Genomic DNA, 24,376 nt, shown 5'->3' on the forward strand with positions numbered 1-24,376 from the left:
TCTTGGCCAGTTCGTCGGCGTCCTCATTATACTTGCGCGGGACATGATTGAGCTCAAGGCCGTCGAACTTGTCCTCGAGGCGGCGTACTGCGTTGCAGTATGCCTCCATCTTCGGGTCGTGACAGCTAGACTCCTTCATGACTTGGTCGACGACGAGTTGAGAGTCACCACGCGCGTCGAGGCGTTTGACACCGAGCTCGATGGCGATGCGGAGGCCACCGAGGAGGGCCTCATACTCCGCCATATTGTTCGAAGCAGGGAAATGCAAGCGGATCACGTACCGTATGTGTTCTCCGAGGGGTGAGATGAATAGGAGGCCGGCACCGGTGCCATTTTTCATCACCGACCCGTCGAAGTACATAATCCAGCATTCGCCCTGGATTTGTGCTGGGGGTAGCTGAGTGTCCGTCCACTCAGCCACGAAGTCAGCCAAGATTTTGGACTAGATCGCTCTGCGGGGGGCGTAGGCGAGGGTCTCTCCCATCAGCTCCACAGACCATTTGGCAATTCTACCCTCGGCTTCCCGGTTGCGGGCTATCTCTCCCAAGGGGAAAGACGAGACAACGGTGACGGGGTGAGCCTCGAAGTAGTGGCGCAACTTGCGTCGAGCTAGCACTACTGTGTAGAGCAGCTTCTGAATCTGCGGATAGCGTGTCTTGGTTTCGGACAACACCTCGCTGATATAGTACACCGGCCGCTGGACGGGCAGAGCCTGACCCTCCTCTTGTCTTTCAACCACGATCACCGCGCTGACCACTTGGGTCGTCGCAGCTACGTACAGATAGAGGGGCTCGCCGTCCATAGGTGGCGTAAGAATGGGAGCATGAGTGAGCGATGCCTTCAACCTTTCGAGGGCTTCTTGAGCTTCGGGGGTCCACGTGAAGTGCTCGGTTTTCCTCAAGAGTCGATACAGGGGTAAGCCTTTCTCGCCGAGACGCGAGATGAACCGGCTAAGGGACGCTAGGCATCCCATGACCCTCTGTACCCCCTTCAAGTCTCGGATCGGTCCCATCCGAGTGATGGCCGAGACTTTGTCAGGGTTGGGTTCGATGCCCCGCTGGGAGACAATGAAACCCAAGAGCATGCCTCGAGGCACCCCGAATACGCACTTCTCGGGGTTAAGTTTTACCCCTTTGGCCCGTAGGCAATCGAATGCGATCCTGAGATCGGCAACCAGGTCGTCCGCCTTCCTGGATTTTACAATGATGTCATCGACATATGCCTCTACGCTCCGCCCGAGATGGTCTCCGAAAACGTGGAGCATACACCGTTGATAGGTAGCTCCGGCGTTTCTGAGGCCAAAGGGCATCGTAACGTAGCAGTACATGCCAAAAGGTGTGATAAAAGAAGTCGCGAGCTGGTCGGACTCTTTCATCTTGATTTGGTGGTAACCGGAGTAAGCATCAAGAAAGGATAAGAGCTCACATCCCGCAGTAGTATCTACAATCTGATCAATTCGTGGCAAGGGAAAGGGAACCTTCGGACATGTCTTATTTAGACTAGTGTAGTCCACACACATCCTCCAGTTTCCACTCTTTTTCTTCACTAATACTAGATTAGCTAGCCACTCGGGATGGAATACCTCTTTGATGAATCCGGCCGCCAGAAGTTTCTGCAACTCCTCGCCGATCGCCCGGCGCTTGAGCTCGTCGAAGCGTCTTAGGCGCTGCTTCACCGGCTTGGAGTTGGGTCGGACATCAAGAGAGTGCTCGGCGACCTCCCTCGGTATGCCAGGCATGTCCGAGGGGCTCCACGCAAAGATATCTGCGTTGGCGCGGAGGAAATCGACGAGCACCACTTCCTATTTGTCGTCGAGGGTGGCGCTGATCTGCAACACCTTGTCGTCGGAGTGGCTTGGGTCGAGGGGTACTTTCTTGATACCCTCGGCGGGCTCGAAGCTCCCGGCGTGTCGGTGCGTGGAGTCTAAGGCCTCGCTCGCCATTTTGTCGAGGGTGGCTGCGAGGGCCTCGTCCTCCGCTTGAGCTTCCGCACGCTCAACGCACTCGACGTCGCACTCGTAGGCGTGCTCGAACGAAGAGCCGATGGTGATGACGCCCTTCGGACCCGGCATTTTGAGCTTGAGGTAGGTGTAGTTGGGGACAGCCATAAACTTGGCGTAGCAAGGACGACCAAGGATGGCATGATAGGACCCTCGAAAACCCACCACCTCGAAAGTAAGAACCTCCTTGCGGAAGTTGGCGGCTGTGCCGAAGCATACAGGCAGATCGATCTGGCCGAGGGGTTGGACTCGCTTCCCCGGCGCAACGCCATGGAATGGCGACTTGCTGGGGCGAAGCTTGTCCAGTCCGATCCCCATGAGCTCCAAGGTAGGGGCGTACATGATGTTGAGGCTGCTGCCTCCGTCCATGAGCACCTTGGAGAAGCGAGTGTTGCCGATGATGGGATCGACAACGAGCGGATACCGTCCCGGATGCGGGACGTAGTCGGGGTGGTCCTCGCGGCCAAAGGCGATGGTATCCTTCGACCAGTCGAGGTAGGATGGCGTGGCTTTGGTAACGGAAAAGACTTCGCGGCGCTCACGCTTGCGCTGCCGAGAAGTCATATTCGTCGTTGTTCCTCCAAAGATGAAGAAGGCGTTCTCCACTGGGGGGAACTCGTCATCTCCACCTTTGTCACCAGCATCCTTCTTCTTGTCCTCGTCGCGATGCGCGACGCGGTTGTAGTATTTCTTGAGCATCTCGCACTGCTCGAGGGTATGGTTGATCGGGCCCTTGTGGTAAGGACACGGCTTCTTAAGCATGTCGTCGAACTGGCCACCACCGCCTCGAGGGGGGCCTCGAGGTCCCTTGCGGTCTGGGGCAGCTGCAAAGGCCTCCTCGGAGTCCCCTGCCTGTCTTGACCCGCGCTGGCTTGGTGGGACCGGCTTCTTTCCCTTCTTCCCCCGCTTCAGTTTCTTGGCGGGGGCATTGGGTTTGACGCTGCCGCCCTCCGCGGGCGCATCGTCTTTGCGCTTGCTCGATTTGTCATCGAAGATGGCACCAACCGCTTCCTCGCCGGCGGCGTAGTTGGTGGCAGCGTCGAACAACTCATTGGTGTTAACAGGTCGGCTTTTCGCAAGCTCATGCACCAAGTTCCTGCACGTCGTACCCTCGAGGAAAGCGTTAATGACCTCGACGTGGGTGACGCTGGGGAGCTCGGTGCACTGCTTGGAGAAGCATCGCACGTAGTCACGCAGGGACTCGCGGGGCTTTTGACGACACCCTTTGAGGTCCCAAGAGTTCCCAGGGCGCACATACGTGCCCTGGAAATTGCCCACGAAGATATGGACCAAATCGGCCCAGTTGTGGATCTGATCCGCAGGCAGGTGCTCGAGCCACGTTCGTGTGGCGTCAGCAAGATGGAGAGGAAGGTTGCGGATGATGGCCGCGTCCTCCGTCGCGCCGCCTAGCTGGCATGCTAGGCGGTAGTCGTTAAGCCAGACTGCAGGATCAGTCTCGCCCGAGTATTTGACGAGGGTGTTGGGTTGTCGGAAGCGCGGGGGAAAAGGCGCGGTTCGAATCTCCCGGCTGAACACCCGGGTGCCCGGAGGCTCTGGTGACTCACCCCTGTCGTGCTCGGGGTCGAAGCGTCCACCCCGTCGAGGGGTGTACCTCCTGCCGTCGATGACGTTGCGGGCGTCGCCGTCGCCAGCGTGCCCGCGAGTGTCACGGATTCGCTCCCTTACGGGAACTCTCCCGATGCGCTCATGCACCGAGGGTGTCCTCGCGCCGGGCGCTACGGCTGCTTTGCCCTTCGCCGCTGGGGGTGTGTGCACGGAGACCTCACGGTCCTGGTGCGCAGTCCCATCACACTGCTCCGGGGCCTTCGAGCGCATGCGAGACGCAGAACTCTCGGCCTGCTGCACGGCAGCTTGCTCGATGAGCTCCTGTGCCTCGCGGCGTAGGTTGCGGCCCGAAGGTGTCGATGGCTCGGGCATAGCTTGGAGTAGGTAAGCCGCAGCGACGAGCTTCTCGCCCGCCGTCTTCAGTTCCGGAGATTTGTCGACGTTGTCGTCGGCCAGGATGCGCTCCCGGGCAACACGTCCCACCGCCTGGGCGTGTGTACCAGGCACGGCACGCTGCTGCTCGAGTGCGGCGCGTAGCTCCTGGGTTTGTTGACGCTGCTCGTCGAGCTTGGCTTGAAGCTCTTTGAGCTGCGCCAGCTGGGCCTGTCGCGCCGCCGAGCTTGACGAGGAAGGCGCTGCAGGCGGGTTCGCTGGTTGCTTTGCCCGCGCGTCCGCCCCGGCTTCCCCGTCGTTGCCTGGGGCGTTGTCATTTTGCTCGTCCGCAAGGTCCACCGTGAAGCACTCCCGGGAAGGATCGAAATCCCCCTCGCTGGAGTCTTCGGAGCAGGTGAGGCAGTAGGCCGTCGCCAGCTGGAACGCGCGGAGAGCGTCGGGGTCGCGGGCCCCGGAGTAGTCCTCGGCCTCCTCGGCTACGAAGTTGGTCATGAAGAAGTCGATGTCGTCGGCGATCGAGCTCGCCGTCTCGGGGTAGGATTCGTCAGGAGATGACGCGATGGGGCTGCGAATCGACCGAAGATGATAACCCGGTAGATCCCCACGCTCGATGAAGTTAGCGACGGTTGACGAGGCGTGGGCGGCAGCGTTGCGCATCCCGAAGGGGAAGGGCGACGCCGAAGTCGAGTCCCCCCTGGGAGGCACTAGTGTTGCCGCAGGCGATGGTGCCGGCGCAGATGACGCCGAGGCACGCGATGGCGAAACGGTTGCCCCATTGGTCGTGATGCTGAGTTGCGACACGCCAGCCTCAACCCACGTGGGGGAGCTGTGGCGTGCCGCACGACGCCGCTCCGCGCGTGCTTGTCGCGAACGCTGACCCGAGCGCCTGTTGCGCCGGGCTGGCGAAGTCGGAGTGATGAGGTTGCGTTCGGAGGAGAGGAGCTGCATGAGGTAACCGTTGCCGGTTGTCCTGAACTCGAGACTCCCGAACGAGATCGCGCGTCCCGCTGGAAACGGATCCGAAACACCCATAGGGTATGGGTTCGATCTGCTCGCCATTCCTGGAGATCAAGTGGGAAAAAGAGAGAAAAAGTCACGCAGCGCCCCTACCTGGCGCGCCAACTGTCGGCGTTCCGACCCGTGGGGCCTGAATCCCAACTAGTAAATGCTGCGTGTTTCCTCGTCCCAGATGATGATGCAAGAGGCAATCACAGTAACGCACGGTTTTATCCTGGTTCCGGCCGCGGGGCCGTACGTCCAGCAAAGGGGGTGTGCGAGGGCACTGTATTATCTTGCACCCGAAGTGCTCGTAGTAGGGGATACAAGCGAGGCGAGAGAGGGAGAGAAGCTCCCAAGTCTCTGCTAGAGGTGGAGTTGGTTGAGATGAGTGCTCAGTCGTGCTGAGAGTCCTCTGAGGGAGAGTTCAGAGAACTTACTTCCAACCTTTGATTGGAGAGAGTCGATCCGCCTCTCCAAAAGGAAGCCCACCCTCTCCTTTTATAGTTGTAAGGAGGGGCGGCGTACATGAGTGTAGGGGCGCGGAAGTCGTCGTTTTCCCCTGAATCGCGGGTACAGTGGTCGAGCACTGTAGGAAGTGTACTGTGGGAAGGCGACGCACGTCGCCGTCATCCTGGGCTCTGTCCTTGGTCTCGTGGAGATAGCGGCGGCCGTCCTGCGGAGTCCCAGCGGAAGTAATGGCGTGGGACGGTCCCGGACCCCCTGGTCGGGGTGCGAGCGTGTGCACTAGAAGGTCCGGGGGCGCGTGGAAGTCCCGGACCCCACAAGAGGGAGGTCCGGGACCGTCCGCGCATGCGGAGTGCCCCTCCCGGAAGGGCACGTGACATCGCCAGACCCCTTCCCCAGGGGGAGGTGTGTTCGGATGGTTGATGTCGGCGTGACAGTAACGGGGGCGGCGCCAACTTGTCTTGTACCGCGTTGAATGCTCCACAGTGCTGCTATAGCGGCTGGGGTGGCAGAGCGGTGACCGGGGTCAGTGGACGGGACGCCGGTCACATCCACTGCGGGAGTGGCAGTCTGACGCCGCCCATCCTTTGAGCCGTGGTGGAGTAGCTGGCCTTTAATGCCTTTGTACGGCGGTCGGTTGGGCGGCGGGGCCACTTGTCCCTTGTGCCGAGAGATGGCCTCGAGCGAGGCGGAGATTGGCCACCCGCTCGAGGGCAGGTCCGCTGTCCTCGAGCGAGGCGGAAATGCGATTGCGCGGTCGAGGGTCCGAGGGGAGCCCTCGAGCGAGGCGGAGACGAGTGACCCGCCCGAGGGCAGATTCGCTACCCTCGAGCGGGGCGGAGATTGTTCGGTGGGCCTGAGAGGGGTGCGAATGGGCCACATGCTGGGCTTCTTTGAGTCCTTTCCTCTCTTCCAGATTTGGAAGGAGGCCGGGGGCCTTTGTGGGCCCAGTTGCCTTAACATGTGTTTGTGTTTTCGAAAGTGGTTTTAGTACTCCAATTAGGGTGTCCCTAATTGTGGCACCCGACAAATATTTTATGGTGTGAATGCGTGATTTTTTTAGTTTTAGGATTCATATTGTTTTGCACAAAGTATCCATTTTAATCCACTCCAACCCATCTCAACCTGCATTTACATATAACCCGCTCCGCCCCAACCCAAATACAATTCACATCGAAATTCAACCCAAACCATTAGGCCTAGTTTGGAAGCCCATATCCTGGCGGGGATCCCCGTCGCTTCCCCGATTGGCAGCCCACGCGGAATTCGTCCCCGTGGAGTCCAATATGCACCTTTGGAAGCCCGCTGTGTAGGGATTTGCGGCCCGGGTGAGCCCAATTCCCCCGCGGAATCGCGCCCGGCCTACAGACATCGGGGAGAACTCCCCCCGTCCCCCACTCGTCGCTTCGCTCCTCTCGCCCCGCGAGGTCAATCGGGGGAGCGCCGCCGCTGCCTGATCTCCTCCGACGACCTCGCAACGGCAAGCTTCCCCTCCGCATCAGGTGATGCTCCCCTTCCCTTCCCGTCCCCTGCATCTTCTTGCCCCAGCTAGGGTTTCTCCTCTCCTCTCCTCACACTGTTTCTTGTAGATCTTGCAAGAAGCCGCGGCCCTACGGCGGCCGGGAGGGACCTGACGTCGAGCTCCGGGGCCACTTCGTAGGTATGTACGCGCTTCCTCACTCGACTTGCTCGCTCGCTTGCTCTGCGCTACGCCCGCCGCGGCCTTCCCAATCGACGACCACCACCACCCCGCCTCCTCCAATGACCGCGCCCTCCCACCTCCACCTCCTGGGCTGCGCGGCTCGTAGAATTTCTCTGCACTGCAACATTTCTACAGCTAGCTCTATTAAACACTTGCTGCCATAATCAGTTTTTTGTGTGTAGAGCACTTGCTGCCATTATCAGATTTTGTCAATGTTTGTAGAACACTTGCTGCTAGAATATGTTTTTGTCAATATTTGTAGAACAACTGCTACTAGAATTAGTTTTTTGTCAATATGTGTAGAACACTTGCTTCTTATGAGCAGAACACTTGCTGCCAAAATCAGTTCCATCACTTGATTCAAAAGTCAAAACATATTAGTTGATTGTTTCTTCCTTATTCTGTTGCTGTATCAGCTACCTGACATGGATGTCCTTACTATCTTGAACCAAAACATTTTCACTAATTGTGTTACCTATCCTGTAGCTGTGTAAACAAACTCCTAAATACACCTAGATGGCTGGGTTTAGTCTGTTTCATTATTATTTTTCTTGGTACTCATGTACCCAAATGAGTTTTGCCAAATTTCTTGTAAGCTTTCCTTGTTTACATGTCTGGCAAACTCACCATAATTATCTAGTATCTATTCTATTTTTTAGGCATTACCTTAGCTGTTGCTGCCTTGTACCATGTTAGTAAATAATAATTTACTGAATAATATTATCTATATACTAGATCATGGACTCTTGGGAAGAGGAAATTAGGAGATTCATGTTAGAGGAAGAAGAAGAGGATGATGAATTATTTTTTTGTTCTGGTCCCCGCACTTCAATTGGGCATGTATGATGAGAAAGAGCCAGAGCACACCTCAGTTTTGACCGGTCCAAAATATGTCAAAGAAGTCTTAGAAGGTCATGAGAGGTGGTGTAAAATGGACTTTAGGATGGAGTCTGAGATTTTTAGAGCTATAGTACACTTTCTTAGAGTGGAGAATCTATTACGTGACACGCGTGGTGTTATGATTGAAGAGCAGTTTGCAATGTTTATGTTCATGCTCTCTCATAATGCGAGCACCGAGAGGCTAAAAAAGAGATTCCAACATAGTGGTGAGACTATACATAGGAAAATTACAGAGTTCTTCGATATAATTCCAGCCCTTACTCATAAGTTTCTGAAGCTTCCAGATGTATACCAAACACATGTCAAGATTGCGTCCGACCCTCGATATATGCCTTTCTTCCAGGTTAGTTATAGGTACTAGATACTTGGCCCAATCATAACCGCAGAACACATGATTCCAACACTCACTCCATGATTTAATTTCTTTTACTGCAGAACTGCATTGGTGCTATAGATGGCACCCACATCCCTATCACCATTGCAGAAGAAAAGGCACCTCCTTACAGAAAACAGGAAAGGAACATTGTCACAAAATGTGATGTGCGCATGTGATTTTGATCTGAAATTCACTTTCATATCATGTGGATGGGAGGGATCCGCATCTGATGCAGGAGTTCTACGGTCTGCTCGTAATAAGGGATTTAATGTGCCGGTGGGGAAGTTCTACCTTGTTGATGCTGGATATGCAAACACACCCTCGTTCATTGCTCCATATAGAGGAGTTAGATACCACCTTAGTGAGTTCAGGAGGCATAGGTCATATGCAAACTATAAAGAATTATTCAACCATCGGCATGCACAACTGCGTAATCACATTGAAAGGGCTTTTGGCGTGCTGAAAAAGCGATTTCCAATTCTGAAAGTGGGTACAATCCATCCCATTGAAAACCAAATTAAAATTCTAGCAGCAGCAGCAACATTTCACAATATTATTAGAGGGTATAATGGGGATGAAGGGTGGCTGGATCACCAACCAAACAATATCGACCCTTCTGATTACGTTGAGCTACCAGAGGGTGATGATGAATACCCAAATGAAATGGAATCAATCGATGGAAACACCCTGCGAGACCAAATTGCCCATCAGATGTGGGCTGCATACAATAATTAGTTGATCTTATGTGTGGTTCTTGTAATAATGTAATCTAGTACTATTATTTTATATGAAATGTAATGTACTCTATGTGTACTGTGTAAGACATATTATATATTGTAATAATGTCATTGGATATGCTTTGGGACATGCAGCCATGTCAGGTGATGTTTCAAGGGCTGCTTGGAACTCCACATACGAGAAAGGGCTTGTTGAAATATTACATGAGTACAAGGATAACCCAAAATACAAAGGTCAGAATGGTTGGTCATCAGAAGGGTGGAGGATTATCACAGCCAAGTTCAATGAGAGCTTTCCCATAGCTCACTTCACAAAGCAACAAATTCAAGAAAAGGAGAAGGAGCTTAAAGGTAACTACAGGACACTAAGAGATGCTAAAAAGGAAAGTGGTAATGGCTGGAATGAATCTTTGTGCATGATACTTGCCGAACCAAAAATCTGGGAGAAGTTAATTAAGGTAAGCTATTTGGTATATAAAATATAGTTAATGCTGCATTTATATTACTTATACTGTGTAAGAAAATGTTGAGAACTAATTATACTTTTTATTCAATAGAACCATCCGAAAGTAGCAAAGTTTCACAAAAAGCCATTTCCTCTCTTTTACCAATTGGAAGCACTATATGAAGGTGAAGTTCTCTCACCTAATTTGTTACTTTCAGCACTTAATATGTTGTTTGTAGGATCTAGTATGATATTTTTAGCAATTATTCTATTACTCTCAGTAGCTAATATGATATGAATTATACTTTATTTGTACAGGAAGTATTGCCACAGGGAATCTAAACTTCACTTCAATTCAGCAAAAGGATCCTTTTGACGATGCTCCTATGGCTGCTCCAAAGGTTGCTCCTATGGCTGCTCCAAGGGTTGCTCCTATGGCTGCTCCAACTGTTGCTCCTATGGCTGCTCCTGCTGAGAGAAGTATCTCGGAACAAAGCTTCCACAGTGATCTTAGAGACTTTGGCAATAATTCGTATGCTTCAAGTTTTGATGGCCAAGGGACCTCAAGTGCACGCAATGAACAAAATGAAGCTCAATCCGCTCCAAGTGAAGGAGGAAGTGGGAGAAAGCGTAAGCAAAGTCACATTGGATCTGCACTTGAGGATTATGTGGAGTTTAAAAAGAGTCAAACAAGCAAAACTTTGGAAGCTCTGAATGAAAAGAAAAAGCGTGCTGAGGAATTTTGTTTTGAGAAGTGTGCTGATCAAGTGGATTCTATAAATGAATTAACAAATGATGAGAAGTCATATGCTATGGAGCTCTTTGAATCTGATACAAACAGAGAAGTGTTCATGAAGACCAAAAATCCTGAAGTTCGTCTAATTTGGCTAAAGAGAAAAATCAGGTATGTTCTTTATACAGTTCAGTTGTACTTTGGAGCAGCTTGTACCTGTTCTTGTATCCATGGTAGCATGGATGATACAGCTATGGTAGTTCATGCTTTTAGTTTTTGGTGTTTTGATTATTTGAATGCATAACCATTAGATTTTGTGTTTAGAAAAGTAATATTGACATGCATGCTTGAAGCTTTGTGTCATTACTTTTTCATATGCTTTGGTAATTATATAATTAATGCAAACTTTCTTTGTGCTATTTTGTAGAGCACTTGCTGCAAACAGTGCATAGAAGGTAGAAGTTATTTCGTGACAGGAGTGGCACAAATGCAGAGTGAGTTACTCATTTATACTTGCTGGTTTGTTCCTAGATTCTTTTGTTCCTAGATTGTTCAAATATTGTAGAGGTTAATAACTGAAAAAGCCTAGTCTTCAAATTGTAGGTCAGCTCATTTGATCAGCATGCACAAGTCAAATATAGTGCAGAACCAAATCTTCCTTGATAGTATATCCTGCTATTCTGAAGGCCACGTGAACATATTTTTGCTCTATTTATCCCCTGAATTTTTGTGAGCTACAAGCAAATGGTTTCTGTTCTGGAATTATATTGTAATGAATCAACATGGCAGTTGACTATTAACAGCGTTACAAGACTCCTCTTGATTCTTTGCAGTTGTGTTATTTGTATGCATGCAAGTACCTGTTATGGCGGGATGATACGTACAAATCTGTTAGATGCATGTCTTTGATAACCGTTAATATTTGGTTTGTAATTTATTTATGTACGGCAAACCATTAACCATGGCAGCAGCTGCCAGAGAACAGGCGCATGTTACCTTTTTTTTTCATTTTTCCAATTTATTTGAGCATTTTCTTTGTATCTAGGGATTTCCACCCCTTGTCTTCCAAATGGCTACAGGGAATGAATCCCAAGCGGGAATTCCTCCACATGGAATTGACGGGGTTCTCACCTGCCACGAAAATCCCCCTCGGGGGTTCCCATCCCTGGGTTTGTTGCCTCTTGCTGCCAAACTAGGACTTATCAGGGTGAAATGCAAGGGTTCTTGGGGTAGTGGAGGCAGCGATCCAGCATGCAGCCAGTTACTTGCGCACATCACGACTTCAAACTCGGCTGTTTAGTCCGTGAGGAGTCGTTTTTCATGTATAATCGTTAGCCCAAATCATGACAGGTAACCTAGTTTAAGGCAGTCTAGCGTATGAAGTCGTGACATGATAGGCGACTCATGCCTGTGTATTCAAAGAGATGCACATATTTCTTGTGTATTCAAGAAAAAACCGGTGTGCCGTGTGCGGCAGGCCGCCTTCTGTGGGATCAAAGGAAATATGCTGGGGCACATAATGGCCGCCTCACGGGCCTTGTAATCTTCAGCGGGCCCAAGGTTAACGGGCTTTTCCTCTGCCGAATATCTTTTTTCGCATCCGCGAAACGTGGCCGAACCGAGTTCGAGTCGATTTCAAATAAAAAGAGGAACCAAGAAATCAAGAATCCGAGTCCGACGGAGCGGCCAATCCAGTCCAGTGCGCGAAACCGCGCGCCGGCCGCGTACGCGCGTACTACGCGAAGCGAACGGAAAGCGCGCACGTACGCACGCCCCGCGCGCGACCGCCTTCCTCTCCGCTTAAACCAATCCACAGCTCCGAGGGAGGCGGGACGAGACGGCCACGTCCGATCTTAGTCGAGGAGGCGGCGGAAGGAGAGCGCGCAGCGCAGCCACAGCTTCCTTCGAGGGGGAGACGCGCGGCGGGGAGAGGATCGGATGAGGACGGCGACGGCGCAGCGGCAGGAAGGCGCCCGCGCCCACCTCCTGGCGGGGACCCCGGCGCGGCACGACGCGCCGCCGGGCGACGGCGCGGCGGCCACCAAGGGGTGCACGACGTTCTGGGTGGAGGGGGAGGGCGGGGAGGCGCCGCGGCGGGTGGCGGTGCCCGTGGCGCGCCTGGGCCACCCGCGGATGCTGGAGCTGCTCGGGGAGGCCCGGGAGGCGTACGGCTTCGAGCACGAGGGCGCCGTCGCCGTCCCCTGCGGCGTCGACCGCTTCATGCGAGCCGTGGAGGCCTCGGCGTCGGCGGGGCGCGGCCACCACCACCACCACTTCCGCCTGCCTCACATCCACATAGCCCGCTGCTTCAGGCCGTCGCACGTCGTCGCGTAGGATTCGCGATTGCCGCTCTGCCGCGCGATTTTGATTTCTTCTTCGTTTTCGTTTGTAAGCAAGATTGTTTTTTTTTTCTTGTTTAGTTTCGTGATCGAAGTCTGTGGTGAATGCGTTCGCCCAACGATCACGAGTTGAGGACCACCAGAGCTAGCATGAATGTCGCAGCAGCCGGTGTAGTTTAATTTGCAGGTCATATTTTTTGTTGTTGTAATACGCAGATCTTGTGCCTCCAGGACCAGGATAGGTCGTTGATTGATTTGTATACGATGTGTGAAATAAAGACTATACTCTGTTCTGCTTCAGATCAAGGCCGTATCTAGACCCGTGCGGGCCGTGCGATCGCACAGGGCCCCCAAAATTTAGGGGCCCCAAAATATAACGAGTATACTAGGTATAGTTATATAGTAGATTTTGTTTTAGTTATATTTTGATCCAATACGAAGCAAACTGTAGCCCAAATATGTCATAGAAGAGGAAATATGCCGCTTGACCATTGTCTTTCAATCAAATCTGCAGATCGCAGTGCAATCTTTTTCGCTTCCACTATAACCGCTCGCCAGGCACGGCACAAGTCACGTCTGCACTTCCACCTTCCGGATTTCACTGGGCACTCGCAGGCGCAACGATGGTACTAGGGTCCAGTTCATAGTTTCGCACAGGGCCTTCGAATTTGCCGGTACGGCCCTGCTTCAGATTGTACTGTATGTCCTACTCTCAAGAGTCATGATGACTCTGTTCATGGGAAACTTTGAGCAATGCAGTGGCCCTGCTCACAAACTTCACCATGATCCCACCGTATTTTAGGTTATTTCAAAATGTATGCATGCGGATTCTTGGATCTGATCATGGAAGTATGTTGGTATGTCTGACCCTTCCGGCAGCCCATGCTGGCTGCCGCTGGTTGGGTGATCTCACCCGATTGCCGTTCCCCGTGCCTGATGCGCCGGCAGCCGCAGTCCAGCAGAACTCTCGTGGTCAGCGGCCACAACTGGCCGCCCCACGTTGACGGCAAGTTCGCCTACGTTCATGCAGCTCCTTCCCTGAAAAAAAAAAAGTTGGTACGGGTTTACGGATGCAATTCTGCACATCCTTATTTGTATTTCCACTGAAACAAACACTTGCATGGATTTACAGACGCTGCGGAAAAATTCATATGGCCATTTGATGACAGTAACAAGAGAGCCACGAAAACAAACAAGGCCGATCCAGCCATTTTTTGAGCTTATGCAAACATGCAATCCCCTCCGTTTCACATTACATACATGTAACCTGCCCCCAGCAACATAAGATGAACGGCTTCACGCACAGAAGCAGCGTCACTGAGTTAGGCCTCCTGATCCTCCTCACCGTTGTCTCCCATTCCTTCTTGGTCATCGATGATTATGTGCAACATATCGCCAGGAGCACCAACCGCTTCCCCCATGGCCGCATCTCCTGGACCCCCATCATTGCCCGCCATTCCTTGATTGTCAAAGACTAACTCAAGCATAGCGCCAGGAACAACAACCGCCTCTTCCATCATCAGCTCCTGCTGTCCCTCCTCGGGTGGAAACCTCAGGAACCTTTGCAAGAGTGCTGAATTGTCAAGTTCCATTCTGTGGTCAGGGGTATGCTGCTGATTAAAGCGTCCTGGAAGTTTTGAACTGGAGTTGTAGCAGGCTTCGCAAAGGTCGAAGCCAATTAGCTCGGTGCAGTCCTTGCATTTGTATCTCTTACCACGTATCGGATATGCCTGCATGGTGTTCAGCAGTTTCATCTTAGCAAAATGATGAGAATAATTCAACGCATGATAAAGATCATTGTCATCTGATTTGATATTAAGGTTATACAACCGTAGAGGATTCATCACAGACGAATGACCACCTAGACAAATTTACCATCAATAAAAGCTACTATAACTGAGTTCTGTGCAAGAAAAGGTCAAATGCTAGAAGACGAGTATTACAGACCAACTTGATCTGCATGGCCAGGTTCCCCTAAGAAGTCTACAGAACAAGTGGCAGCCGTTCTTTTTTTGGTAGCTGAAAAAAGAACAAATATTGATAAACTTCTAAAAAAGCAAAGAGGCGCAAACTAGTGATCTCTTGTAAAAAGCTACTCAGATATTTAGGCTCTGAAAGTATCAAAACTGAAAGCTAACTACGTTACTGGTTGTCACATTTAGCATGTTACTTATCATGGCTATGCTTGTATAAGTTATTAGCACCTTTGAATATACCAAACTACCAACCAAAAGGTGAACGATCCTGAAGTGAAAGAAATCAGTCTATCTACTATGTCGGTAAAGGTTTTCTGAGAGTCCAAGTTTTACCAACTATTACAACTTATACATACCCCACATGAGTCACATCCAACGCCAATGTGAATATTTGATATGTCCTCAACACGATGTGCCCTGCTGCTTCGTTTTGTACTTGAAGCACCTAAACAGCACAAAACACTCGAGTTAGCAACACAAAGGGAAGGGGATAAAATAGTCAATATGGACAACGTGAAGCGTGCAAATTTTTATAGCAAGGCAAAAGGAAAATGCAAACTAATCTTGCACATGTATCTATACCATTTGATGTGATTCAACAAACACAGTCCCTTAAAAGAGAGATCCCAGGCACAACTACAACACTACTAATTAGTAGGAGATGCTTCTGCACCCTCCTGTAGTAGTGGACCCTGCAACTGTCCAGATTCCAGTGTGTACTTCTGGTGTGTAAATAACTTTCTACAGCTTAGTGCTAGCTCTACAAAACTAAAAATTAGAAGACTCCAACTACACACTGCCCCACCAGACAGCCATCAACTGACAGCATAGAGCAACCAACAATAATGAATTGACGCTCTCTGATCATAGCAAGAACACTATATCCCTCTTCATCCACAAACTAACATCATTAGATCCAAGATGCTAGTACTCCTCCCTAAATGGAAAGATTTAATGACTAAAACAGCATTACATGTCAGTAAATTAATTCATCAGGAAGAAATGCATATTGATAAAAGAGAACCAGTGCACAAGAAAACCTTCCAAAAGATATCCTATACAATTTCCATCTAAGGTATTTGTATCACATTATTGCTAGAAGCCAACCAAAACTGAAAGAATAAAATAATCTGCTGGAGTACTCAGTGAAATTGCACCATAAACTAAGACTAAGTTCCCCAATGTTACAAATAGTTCCTTACAGAAACTACAACCTGAAGTGTAATTTGTGTTTATTCAACAACGTGAAGAGTATATGCCTTGTTGGTCGATCATAAGAAAGTAAGGTTATTGAGGTATAAGCATGACTGTTGGTACTCATCTTAAATGAGACAATTATAAGAAAACTACTGGTGGCCGTCCATTACTAGCATGGGTAATCAAGGCGAACAACTTAATATGGAATATAATGGCTAACCAAGCACGACATTGACTGGACCAGCAAGGGAATAGCTTAACACTACCACATCAAGTTAATAGAAGGAATCATTCATCTCATGCATGGTATGGATTACTGATTCTCTCCATATAAGTTACTGCTAATGGAGATATGCCAACCTACCAGTTCCATCTCAGTTACTACTAATAGGCCATCTTACCTTGTTATAGAAGATAAAAGATAATATGCAAAGTGAGATAGAGCTTGACGACAAGAGTTTACCTGAAGATGATCCTTCACGGTTGCATTCACCCTTCTTAGACTGAAATTTTTGCCCTCTCGATTCATATTCCGCTGGAAAATATTCTTCCAGGAAATGATCAAGGTCCAGGCAAACATTAGGGAAATCTCCAGGGTGAAGACTTCCACAAACATGGCATTTGAGTGCTTCCTCATTCAAGCAAGGCAAACAGGATACACAATACACTGTCACAAAACCAACATAAGTTAATATCTCAAAAACAAGTTAAAATGTTTTTTATTCTGAGATTAGAATTTACCATGACCACAATTGAGAACAGCAGGTTGATACAGCATCTCCTTACAGAGAGGGCATGAAACATCCTCCAACTTAATTTTCTTTGAGTGCACATCCACAATGCTGCCATTCAAGGAAGCTTCTTGTGGAGGTCGAGTTTTACTGTCTTCATTTCTGTTCTCCCCATTGTTTCCAACTTCTTACCATAAAAAAAGTGGTAAATCATATTTAAGATTTATGAGATGTAATGGAAATGGAGATAAATATTTAAGACTTATGAGATATCATGGACATGGAAATAAGTAGTTATATGGCACGATTCTTACCATTGTTCTTGGAGTTTAAAAACTCAATGATTTGGGGAGAGTATGTTTCTATACGCTTCTCTTCCTCTGAAAGGTAAGCCCAAAATGAAAATAGAGTTAATTCCCAAAAGGTAAGTAAGTGTAGATAGCACTAACTACTAAAATCCGGGGAAAATGCACTGTCGGAAGCAGCGAGGCTCCAAACCAATCACTGTGAAGCAATGAAACAACCTAAGCCAACATGCTCACCCTCTACAACTAAAAAGTTTATACTCGCACCACCTCAATAAAATGTTCCTATAACTATCTTCAATTAATGCAAAGTTTGCTAAGTAAAACCAGTGTACTCTAGAAGATGTGAAATAACGAGACTTAAATATGTACGAACATCAAATCTAGAAGATTTTACTTGTAAATAGAACCATACCGTCACAGAAGAACTGCATTTTACATGCCATATCACAGTATATTAGTTTTTGGGCTTAAAACTCACCTAGTACTTCTTTTTCCCTTCTTTTGTAGTCTGCAGGTTCAAGCTTTAGGATTAAGTGATGCATGAGCTGGCAGATACTTGGAAAATGTTTATAGGGCTGCCTACACACGGCACACTTTGATTCCCGGAAGATATGCATAGCTTTGTGGACACACCAGAAACATGACATATGGCCACATGCTGCACCGGTAGATGATAAATGAGTTTTGAAGAGTATGGCATAGCCAAGCTGCTGTAATGTGAATGTAAAAAAAAAATGAAATCTTACAGATAACAACTGGTTTGTACAGAAGATCCCTGCAAAACAGATGGAGTAAAAAGATGAGATCAATGGTACATTTGTTCAGAATTGAAGCCATAATACTCAATGCAAATCAAAAAGAGAAAAAAAAAGATTGTGTGTTGTACGCACACACAGAATTCAGTGCTACCATGTTGTTTAGAGATATACGAAAACTGCAATATGGAGGGTCAGTATGGTTGTGGTGCCCAACCAGCACTGGCATCATACGAACCCAACAGAAAGCCAACAGAGTCATCAGATATTATATTTAAGTTTGTATAAACTCGATTTAATTAGTTGCATTTGTGATATGGTTGTTGAGGAATAAATCTGTTGTTACAAAAGGCATTGGACTCAGTGAGGTTGCTGGTCCACTTCATCTCCAATGGCATGGTCAGTCAACGAGGGATGGGACCATCTCCAAGGGGAAAATACAGTGTTACATGGGCACGGGTGTGGGTGACGGTGTGCGACTCGGGTGCGAGTATCCGATTCGGCAAAATTTTTGGGGACATGCCAATACCACTTGGAATCTGACAAGGGTGCAGGGTATCTGACTCGGCAAAAAAAAAAGGATAAGGGTGTCCAAGTAACAATGTGAATATACCCACAAGATCGAGGACGAGCTGATCCAGCTAAAATGGTAGATCGATCCATCCCACTTCCTCTCTCTAGCTAACATGCGGACCATACCTTCCTCTTCCTATCTCTCATATTAAATAGGCAGTTGGGACCCATCCCTAAAAGCAGGGATAGCCCCAACCTATACCTTGTCCCCAAACTAAACACATGCTTACTCGTTGCTGGCAGCTCCTGCGGCCAGATCCGGCAACACCCCCGCTCCGACTCTGGCGGCTGCCGGTCCTCCACTACCATGGTCGGGAATTTCTCCACCATCTCACTGCCCCATGCACCACCACAACCGAGCCAGCCTACCACCGCTGGCTTCCCTCTAGGTCCACAGACTCCGGTGAAACACCACCTCGAAACCTAACCATGCCGAAGAGTCACCTGAGTCGGAGAATAAGCTCCAAAGTGAGAATTGTGGCACAGATCTGCTGTCTACACAAATTCAGGTGCCAACCTCCCGCAAAATACCCAGGCATAATAGAGCAATCAGGTTCTGTTAATGTCTTAATGATATTCCTAGATGCAGAATTTTGCTATAGGTATTAGTCGGTCTGCATATGAACCATTCTACAGATTTGATTGGGAATATGGGGAAGTAAATGTGCCCCTCTGGACCCTTGGCACGATCAGCCTCAAAATGATTTTAACATAGTGCAGCTTGCTAAGTGTTCAGAATTTTTGTGGAACGCGGCGTTCTGGGGTATTATCGACACAAAAAGCTCACAAACAATGCAACCTTGCCGGTACAGAAATTTAGGGCAAAATTTTGAGCACGATCGGCCACCAGCGTACATAGGATCGAGGCCAACTGCAGCCATCGAAACAGCAAGGGGAGGCGCGGGAGGGGGAGGGGGGAGGGAGCGCCGTATCGGCGTCATCAAACTCACAGGCAGACGCAGCACATGAACTGCGGATCGTCCAAATCGTTGGCCCCAGGCCCGGCGGCGGTGGCGGCGACCTCCTCCTTCTTCCCCGGCTCCGGCGGGTGGCCGTCGGAGGCCATCCTCCCTCCCCTCCACGATTCGTCTGGCCGCCGAAGGAACGGGTGGGGGGGAATCTGTTGCGCCTGCGCCAGCGAGAGGAGAAAGGGCACGCGATGCCGGAAGCATCGGGTGGAGAAGGGGCACGGCCGCACGGGGACTTGGGACGGAAGAAGCCCAGCCCACCGCCTCGTGAGGATGGCGGCGTCGAAGCTGTGATTCTCGCCTGGGCGGAAAAGGGACAGGTGTTGGATGGTGCTTGGATTTGGGTCCGGATTCAGTTGGGTCGCGTCGGTGGCCGCCGCACAAATTAAAAAGACCTTATATATATATATATATATATATATATATATATATATATATATATATATATATATATATATACACTCCTCATCACCGGGCCGAAATTGACCGTCCGCGGATGTTGCCAACCACACTTAAGACTACTGATCACTTAAGGTGATTGTAGGTGCGATCTTATATGGGCCTTTGGCTCACTAAAACCTATTTTGGTTCCCAAAAATTCCTGGACTACTTTTAGTCCCCGAGCTAAAAACAAAAAGTCTCTTTCTATTTGATTTGAGGTGCTAAACGGACTAGATGTCATTAAATGAAGTGTAGGAAGGACCAAAATGCTCGGCATACATGCATCCAGCTCACTATTAGCCCCCCAAAGTAGATTGATAGATTGATGTAGGAGTAGTAGGGTGAAAAAGTAAATTGATGTAGGCTAAATGTCTCAAAAAAACTCCTCAAGAATGACTTCTTATTCTTTAGCCCCACACAGACTTAGCTTTTAGCCCTAAAAAATCCCTCATATTTGGGTCTTTAACCCCAAATGTCTCAAACTTATGCAAAAGTTTCATAAAACAAACAGAGCCTAATATAGCATGCATCACAGATAAAAAGAAAAGGGGTCTGCATGCATGCGGGAGAGAATATGACATGACATCACCCACGCGAATGCAAATCTAAAATTAAAAAAACTTATAACTACTAAACCGAGCATTCTAATTAAATTTAGATTACACTATTATCTTTCTTATGATAAGATCTTCAAAACAATACCACACTTACCTATGTTTGCACGATATTTTTCGCACTAATTAATAAATTTTGGATTCTGGGAAAAATTAACAACACGAACAAATTATTATTTTGACGAAAAAGTTAAACATAGCAAACAAATAATAATATACCACGAACAAAATAGGGACAAACATGCAACTGTAAGACTAAAAATAGAGACAAACATGCAAACTTGAAAAAACTGGGACAAACACATAGTTGGACTTCAGTTTTGCAAATGACCCAAATATTTACGTCATCATTCTTCACATAAAAAATCACCATGGCTCTGCCCATGATGGACTCTAGCTACAAATTTCTCTCCACACGTCGCCTCGCTACCATTGTTTCATCAACACCACCGTACCATTCGCCACTACGATTGAGTTGCTTGGGCATGCACTTCGTTTACATCCCGCATGTGCCTTTGTGCATCCCTCCATCCCTAGCTACCCTATCAGCTCTTCGTAACCCAACCAAGTCGGATGGCGACCGAACCTGCCGAAGCGATCCACTTCCACGCCGCCATGTATCGGAGGCGCGCCGATCACGTCTAGGTCCAGCTCCATCATGGCATGGCCTCAACCGCTCAACGATTCGCATTAGTCGGAAGTCTTGGTTGACGGTGGCGGTGGCATGGCGGCCGCCGCCGGCCAACTTCTCCTGCCTAGCACTTCCTCGTAATCCATTTGATATCACTCAGCCGCCTAAAGCTAGCAGCAGGAGACGGCCAAGTCCTGAGCGGTCGCGCCCATGATCGATGGTGGCTCGATGCCGTGTGGGCACGAGAGACGAGACATGGCTGGATGCGTCTCGAGGGCCCAGCCCAGGCAAGTGCGGAGTTTCCTGCTGCGCACTGCCACGGCCATGCGGCTGCCCTCTCTACCCCGCGCACATTGGAGCAGCTGCTGCGGGCGTTGACATTGTCTTCTCATCGTTACTTGGTCTCAGAAAACCATTCCACACTTGGGACTGCAAGCGATTACTGAACCCCGGCTCTCCATGTGGCTGCTAACTAGTACTAAGCTCGAAACAAATGCTGGCCGTCGTGTATTTGTTGCTCTGATTCTGCCATTCATGACCATTTCATACCTTACCGTGTTTGCTTCTACTCCCACTAGATGCTTCCTAAAACTGTCCCAGGTGTAGTGCAGAACAACAGACAGATGTAAAGCCGGCGAGAAGCTTTCGAACATGGAGTGCACAATCGAACCAAAAAGGACGACCCAACTGACACCTGCTAAAAATTCGAGTGATCGACCCGCCGGTGGGTAATCAGCCACTCTGAGCCGGGCCCATCACGCTGGACGTTGATGGCTTGCCCAAAGCACTTAGCGATAGTACTATCTTTTGCATCAGTCCATCAAGAGCCAAGACGTTTCGTGGAAACAGAATTATGAAACCGCAGGTTGACACGTCCAAGGTACTTAGCTCCAAACCAAAAAAAAATTCTGGCTTTCTTTTCTCCTCTTAATAGCGTGACAAACGAAACTACGAAAGTGCTTCGAACCATGCTTAAATAAATCTCAGCCAGCCTTCCGTCTACAGCTGAGTAGTAGGTGACAAGCGAGTACCACATGACTGATCCAACGGTCACCCAACGACCCGGACCGACGAAATTATAGCGGAATGCTGCCCACTGCCAGGGCTTTCCCAGGAAAAGAAGTAGAATAAATTCCCTGTGTGCCACTGGAAAATGTAATCCATCCCTTATGTGCCATTAAAAATTAGCACATCCCTTCAGTGCCATCGTTTTTAATTTTTCATCCCCTCCGTGCCATTGCCGTCAGAAAACACGTTAACAACGTCAAATTGGTTCAAGTTCATACTTTTTTACCCCTCCTTCCTCCTCTCGGCCTCTCCTTCCCCTCTCCCGGGGCGACGGGGAAAGGAACGCCCTGCCGCACCTTGCCGGGGCGCCGCGCTGACCGCACCCAGCTTGGCAGCGCTGTCGACCTGCGCCTGCCCCTGCCGCCCCCGTGACCTCTCTCGCTGCCGAACTCCCTTCCATCCTCTGCGCCCGTGCGCACCGCCCAGCCGCCACGGCCCTCGCCTCGGTGAACTCGCGCACCACCCAGCCGCCACGGCCCGTCCCCGCCTGTCCCCATCGTCTTCCTCCCGCACAGTCCCCATCGTCTTCCTCCCTTCCACACTCTCTCTCTCACCGGCGCCCCTCCTCCCCCTCCCTCGCCGGCGACGGCAGAGCGACACGCGCGGCCGCGGGTAGGGCGGAGTGGCACGACCGGGCGGCGGAGCGTGGTCGGCGCGCGGCGGCGCAGCCTGGGCGGTGTCGTTGGCCTATGCGTGTGAGCTTGTCGGGGCCGGCGGAGTAGACGTCGGGGCGGCCTGCGTGCCTCCTCCTGCTTTCTCCATCGACGGGCGGCCACGGCAGGGCGGTCCGCGCGCGGCGGCGCGACGCAGTGGAGCGGGCACGACGGGGCGGTCCGACCCCGGCGGACGGGCAGCCTCCGCGCGGGCAGCGCGGTTGCGGGTGCCTCCTTCCTCCTCTCGACTGCTCCCTCCCCGGCGAGCGCTCCTCCCTCCCCGGCGAGCGCTCCTCCCTCCCCGCGCCGGACCAGGGCCTGCGCGGCGGCGGCCAGGGCCAGTGGGCGGTGCGGCCGGGCCCTACGCCGCGGTGGTCGGGGTCTGCGCGGCGGTTGCCATGGAGCACTCGAGCTTCCCTCGCCGGCAGATCCCCCTCCCTCCTCCCTGCCTCGGCGGCCGTGGCGGCCGCGGCGTCCCTCCTCCATGCTCCATGCCTCATCCGGCCGCGGTGGCCTGTGGCCCTCCTCCCTCGCTGTGCCTCCTCCCTCCGATGGCCACGGCGGAGCAGCGGCCGCGGATCTGCGGCGGCTCGGTGATGGCCCGGCGGCGGCTTGGCGGTGGCTCGGCAGAGGCTCGTCCCTGGATGAACCCTAGCTCCTCTCTGCTCGCTGCAGTCGGTCGTCGCCCTCCGGCCCTCTCTTCCAGCCCCGGCGTGCGCCACCGGCCGCCGGCGTCGCACGGGCCGGCCGCCTCCCACGGTCCGGGTTGCTCCGCCTCGACGCGCTCCCAGGGAATCGGCTCTCCAGCCCGCTCCCCGCCGGCATCTCGGCTTGCGGCGGCGTCCCCGGCGAGCTCCTGCGGCGGCCGCAGCCTCCCCAGTCGTGCCGGGACGACGGGCCCGGCGGCGACCTGGCGTCTCCGTCGACTGGCGCTCGCGCGTGGTGCGGGATTGGGACCTCCGCTGGATTGGGGGCGAGCGTGGCATGCCGACCGGACGCGGGCGGTCGAGCCGAGCGCGGGGAGAACGGAGGCGGCGCTGCGGGCGGCACTGGCACGCGGTCTCCCGTCCGTTACTCTGAAACGGGGTGAAACGGAGGGGTATTTTGGTCTTTTCCCAATACTCTTTAACGGATCCGGTAGGGAAAGTTAACAGCAATGGCACAGAGGGGATGAAAAATTATAAATGATGGCATAGAAGGGATAAACTAATTTTCAATGGCACATAAGGGATCATCTTAATTTTCTAATGGCATAGGGAGAATTTACTCAAAGAAGTAAAGAATCATGCATGCGTTGTGATCTGCCTGGCTGCTGCCTGCGCACATTTATTTCCTCCTCGATCAGGGATTCAACCTTACCACGCAAACGCTAGTGATCCAGAAGAACCCTACATGCTTGCTAAGTATGTGCCGTTTTTTCGGGTTTACCATCCATTACCTGCTTGCCTTTGAACAAAACTTCTTTTTCCTTTGAGCAAACATTATCAGCCTGCCTTGAAGCAGAAAACAGCAGCCACGGTTCTTTCACATCACATCTGTTTGCTCCGTCCAGTCCATTCATCTGCACCCTTTCTTGCTCGCCAGCAGCTGTCTGTCTCGCCAGCATCACCCCGGCTGCCTACGCGTCGTCCTCTAGTTCTTCCCGCCCCTCACGTCGCCGTCGGAGAAGGACCACTGGGCAAGGCCAACCACTCCTGCTGCTGCAAGAGCAGCGGCCCTCGCGCCTCCGCTGTTTGTATGGAAAGGACTCGTGATCTTGCCCGGTGATCTTGCCGCGTGAGCCGGGCTGGCTCGACTCGGATGGAAA

The 24,376-nt window shown here is 51.0% G+C and overlaps 2 protein-coding genes and 1 pseudogene across 3 annotated transcripts; 2 read left to right on the plus strand and 1 right to left on the minus strand.

The window, feature by feature from the left end:
* Nucleotides 1-7,859: 7,859 nt before the first annotated feature.
* On the plus strand, nt 7,860-9,267 carry LOC120709029 (annotated as a pseudogene).
* LOC120709020 lies at nt 9,164-11,080 on the plus strand. Its single transcript, XM_039994525.1, has 5 exons — nt 9,164-9,595; nt 9,695-9,767; nt 9,901-10,486; nt 10,743-10,809; nt 10,919-11,080. Exons 1-4 carry the CDS (start codon nt 9,188-9,190, stop codon nt 10,765-10,767), a joined length of 1,092 nt encoding a protein of 363 aa, XP_039850459.1. The 5' UTR covers nt 9,164-9,187; the 3' UTR covers nt 10,768-10,809; nt 10,919-11,080.
* Nucleotides 11,081-13,717: 2,637 nt separating this feature from the next.
* LOC120709036 (E3 ubiquitin-protein ligase PRT1-like) lies at nt 13,718-19,456 on the minus strand. Of its 2 annotated transcripts, none has more exons than XM_039994552.1 (8): nt 19,145-19,456; nt 17,613-17,641; nt 17,345-17,524; nt 16,873-16,938; nt 16,569-16,742; nt 16,291-16,494; nt 14,987-15,075; nt 13,718-14,384 (listed from the first exon to the last, which is right to left on the minus strand). In XM_039994552.1, exons 1-8 carry the CDS (start codon nt 19,258-19,260, stop codon nt 13,977-13,979), a joined length of 1,266 nt encoding a protein of 421 aa, XP_039850486.1. In that variant the 5' UTR covers nt 19,261-19,456; the 3' UTR covers nt 13,718-13,976. The 2 variants fall into 2 exon arrangements, with proteins under 2 accessions (XP_039850486.1, XP_039850480.1); XM_039994546.1 differs by having other exon boundaries at nt 16,569-16,745.
* Between the last annotated feature and the right edge of the window lie 4,920 nt (nt 19,457-24,376).

This window comes from Panicum virgatum, chromosome 1K (assembly GCF_016808335.1).
Source record: "Panicum virgatum strain AP13 chromosome 1K, P.virgatum_v5, whole genome shotgun sequence".
Classification (NCBI taxonomy): domain Eukaryota; kingdom Viridiplantae; phylum Streptophyta; class Magnoliopsida; order Poales; family Poaceae; genus Panicum; species Panicum virgatum.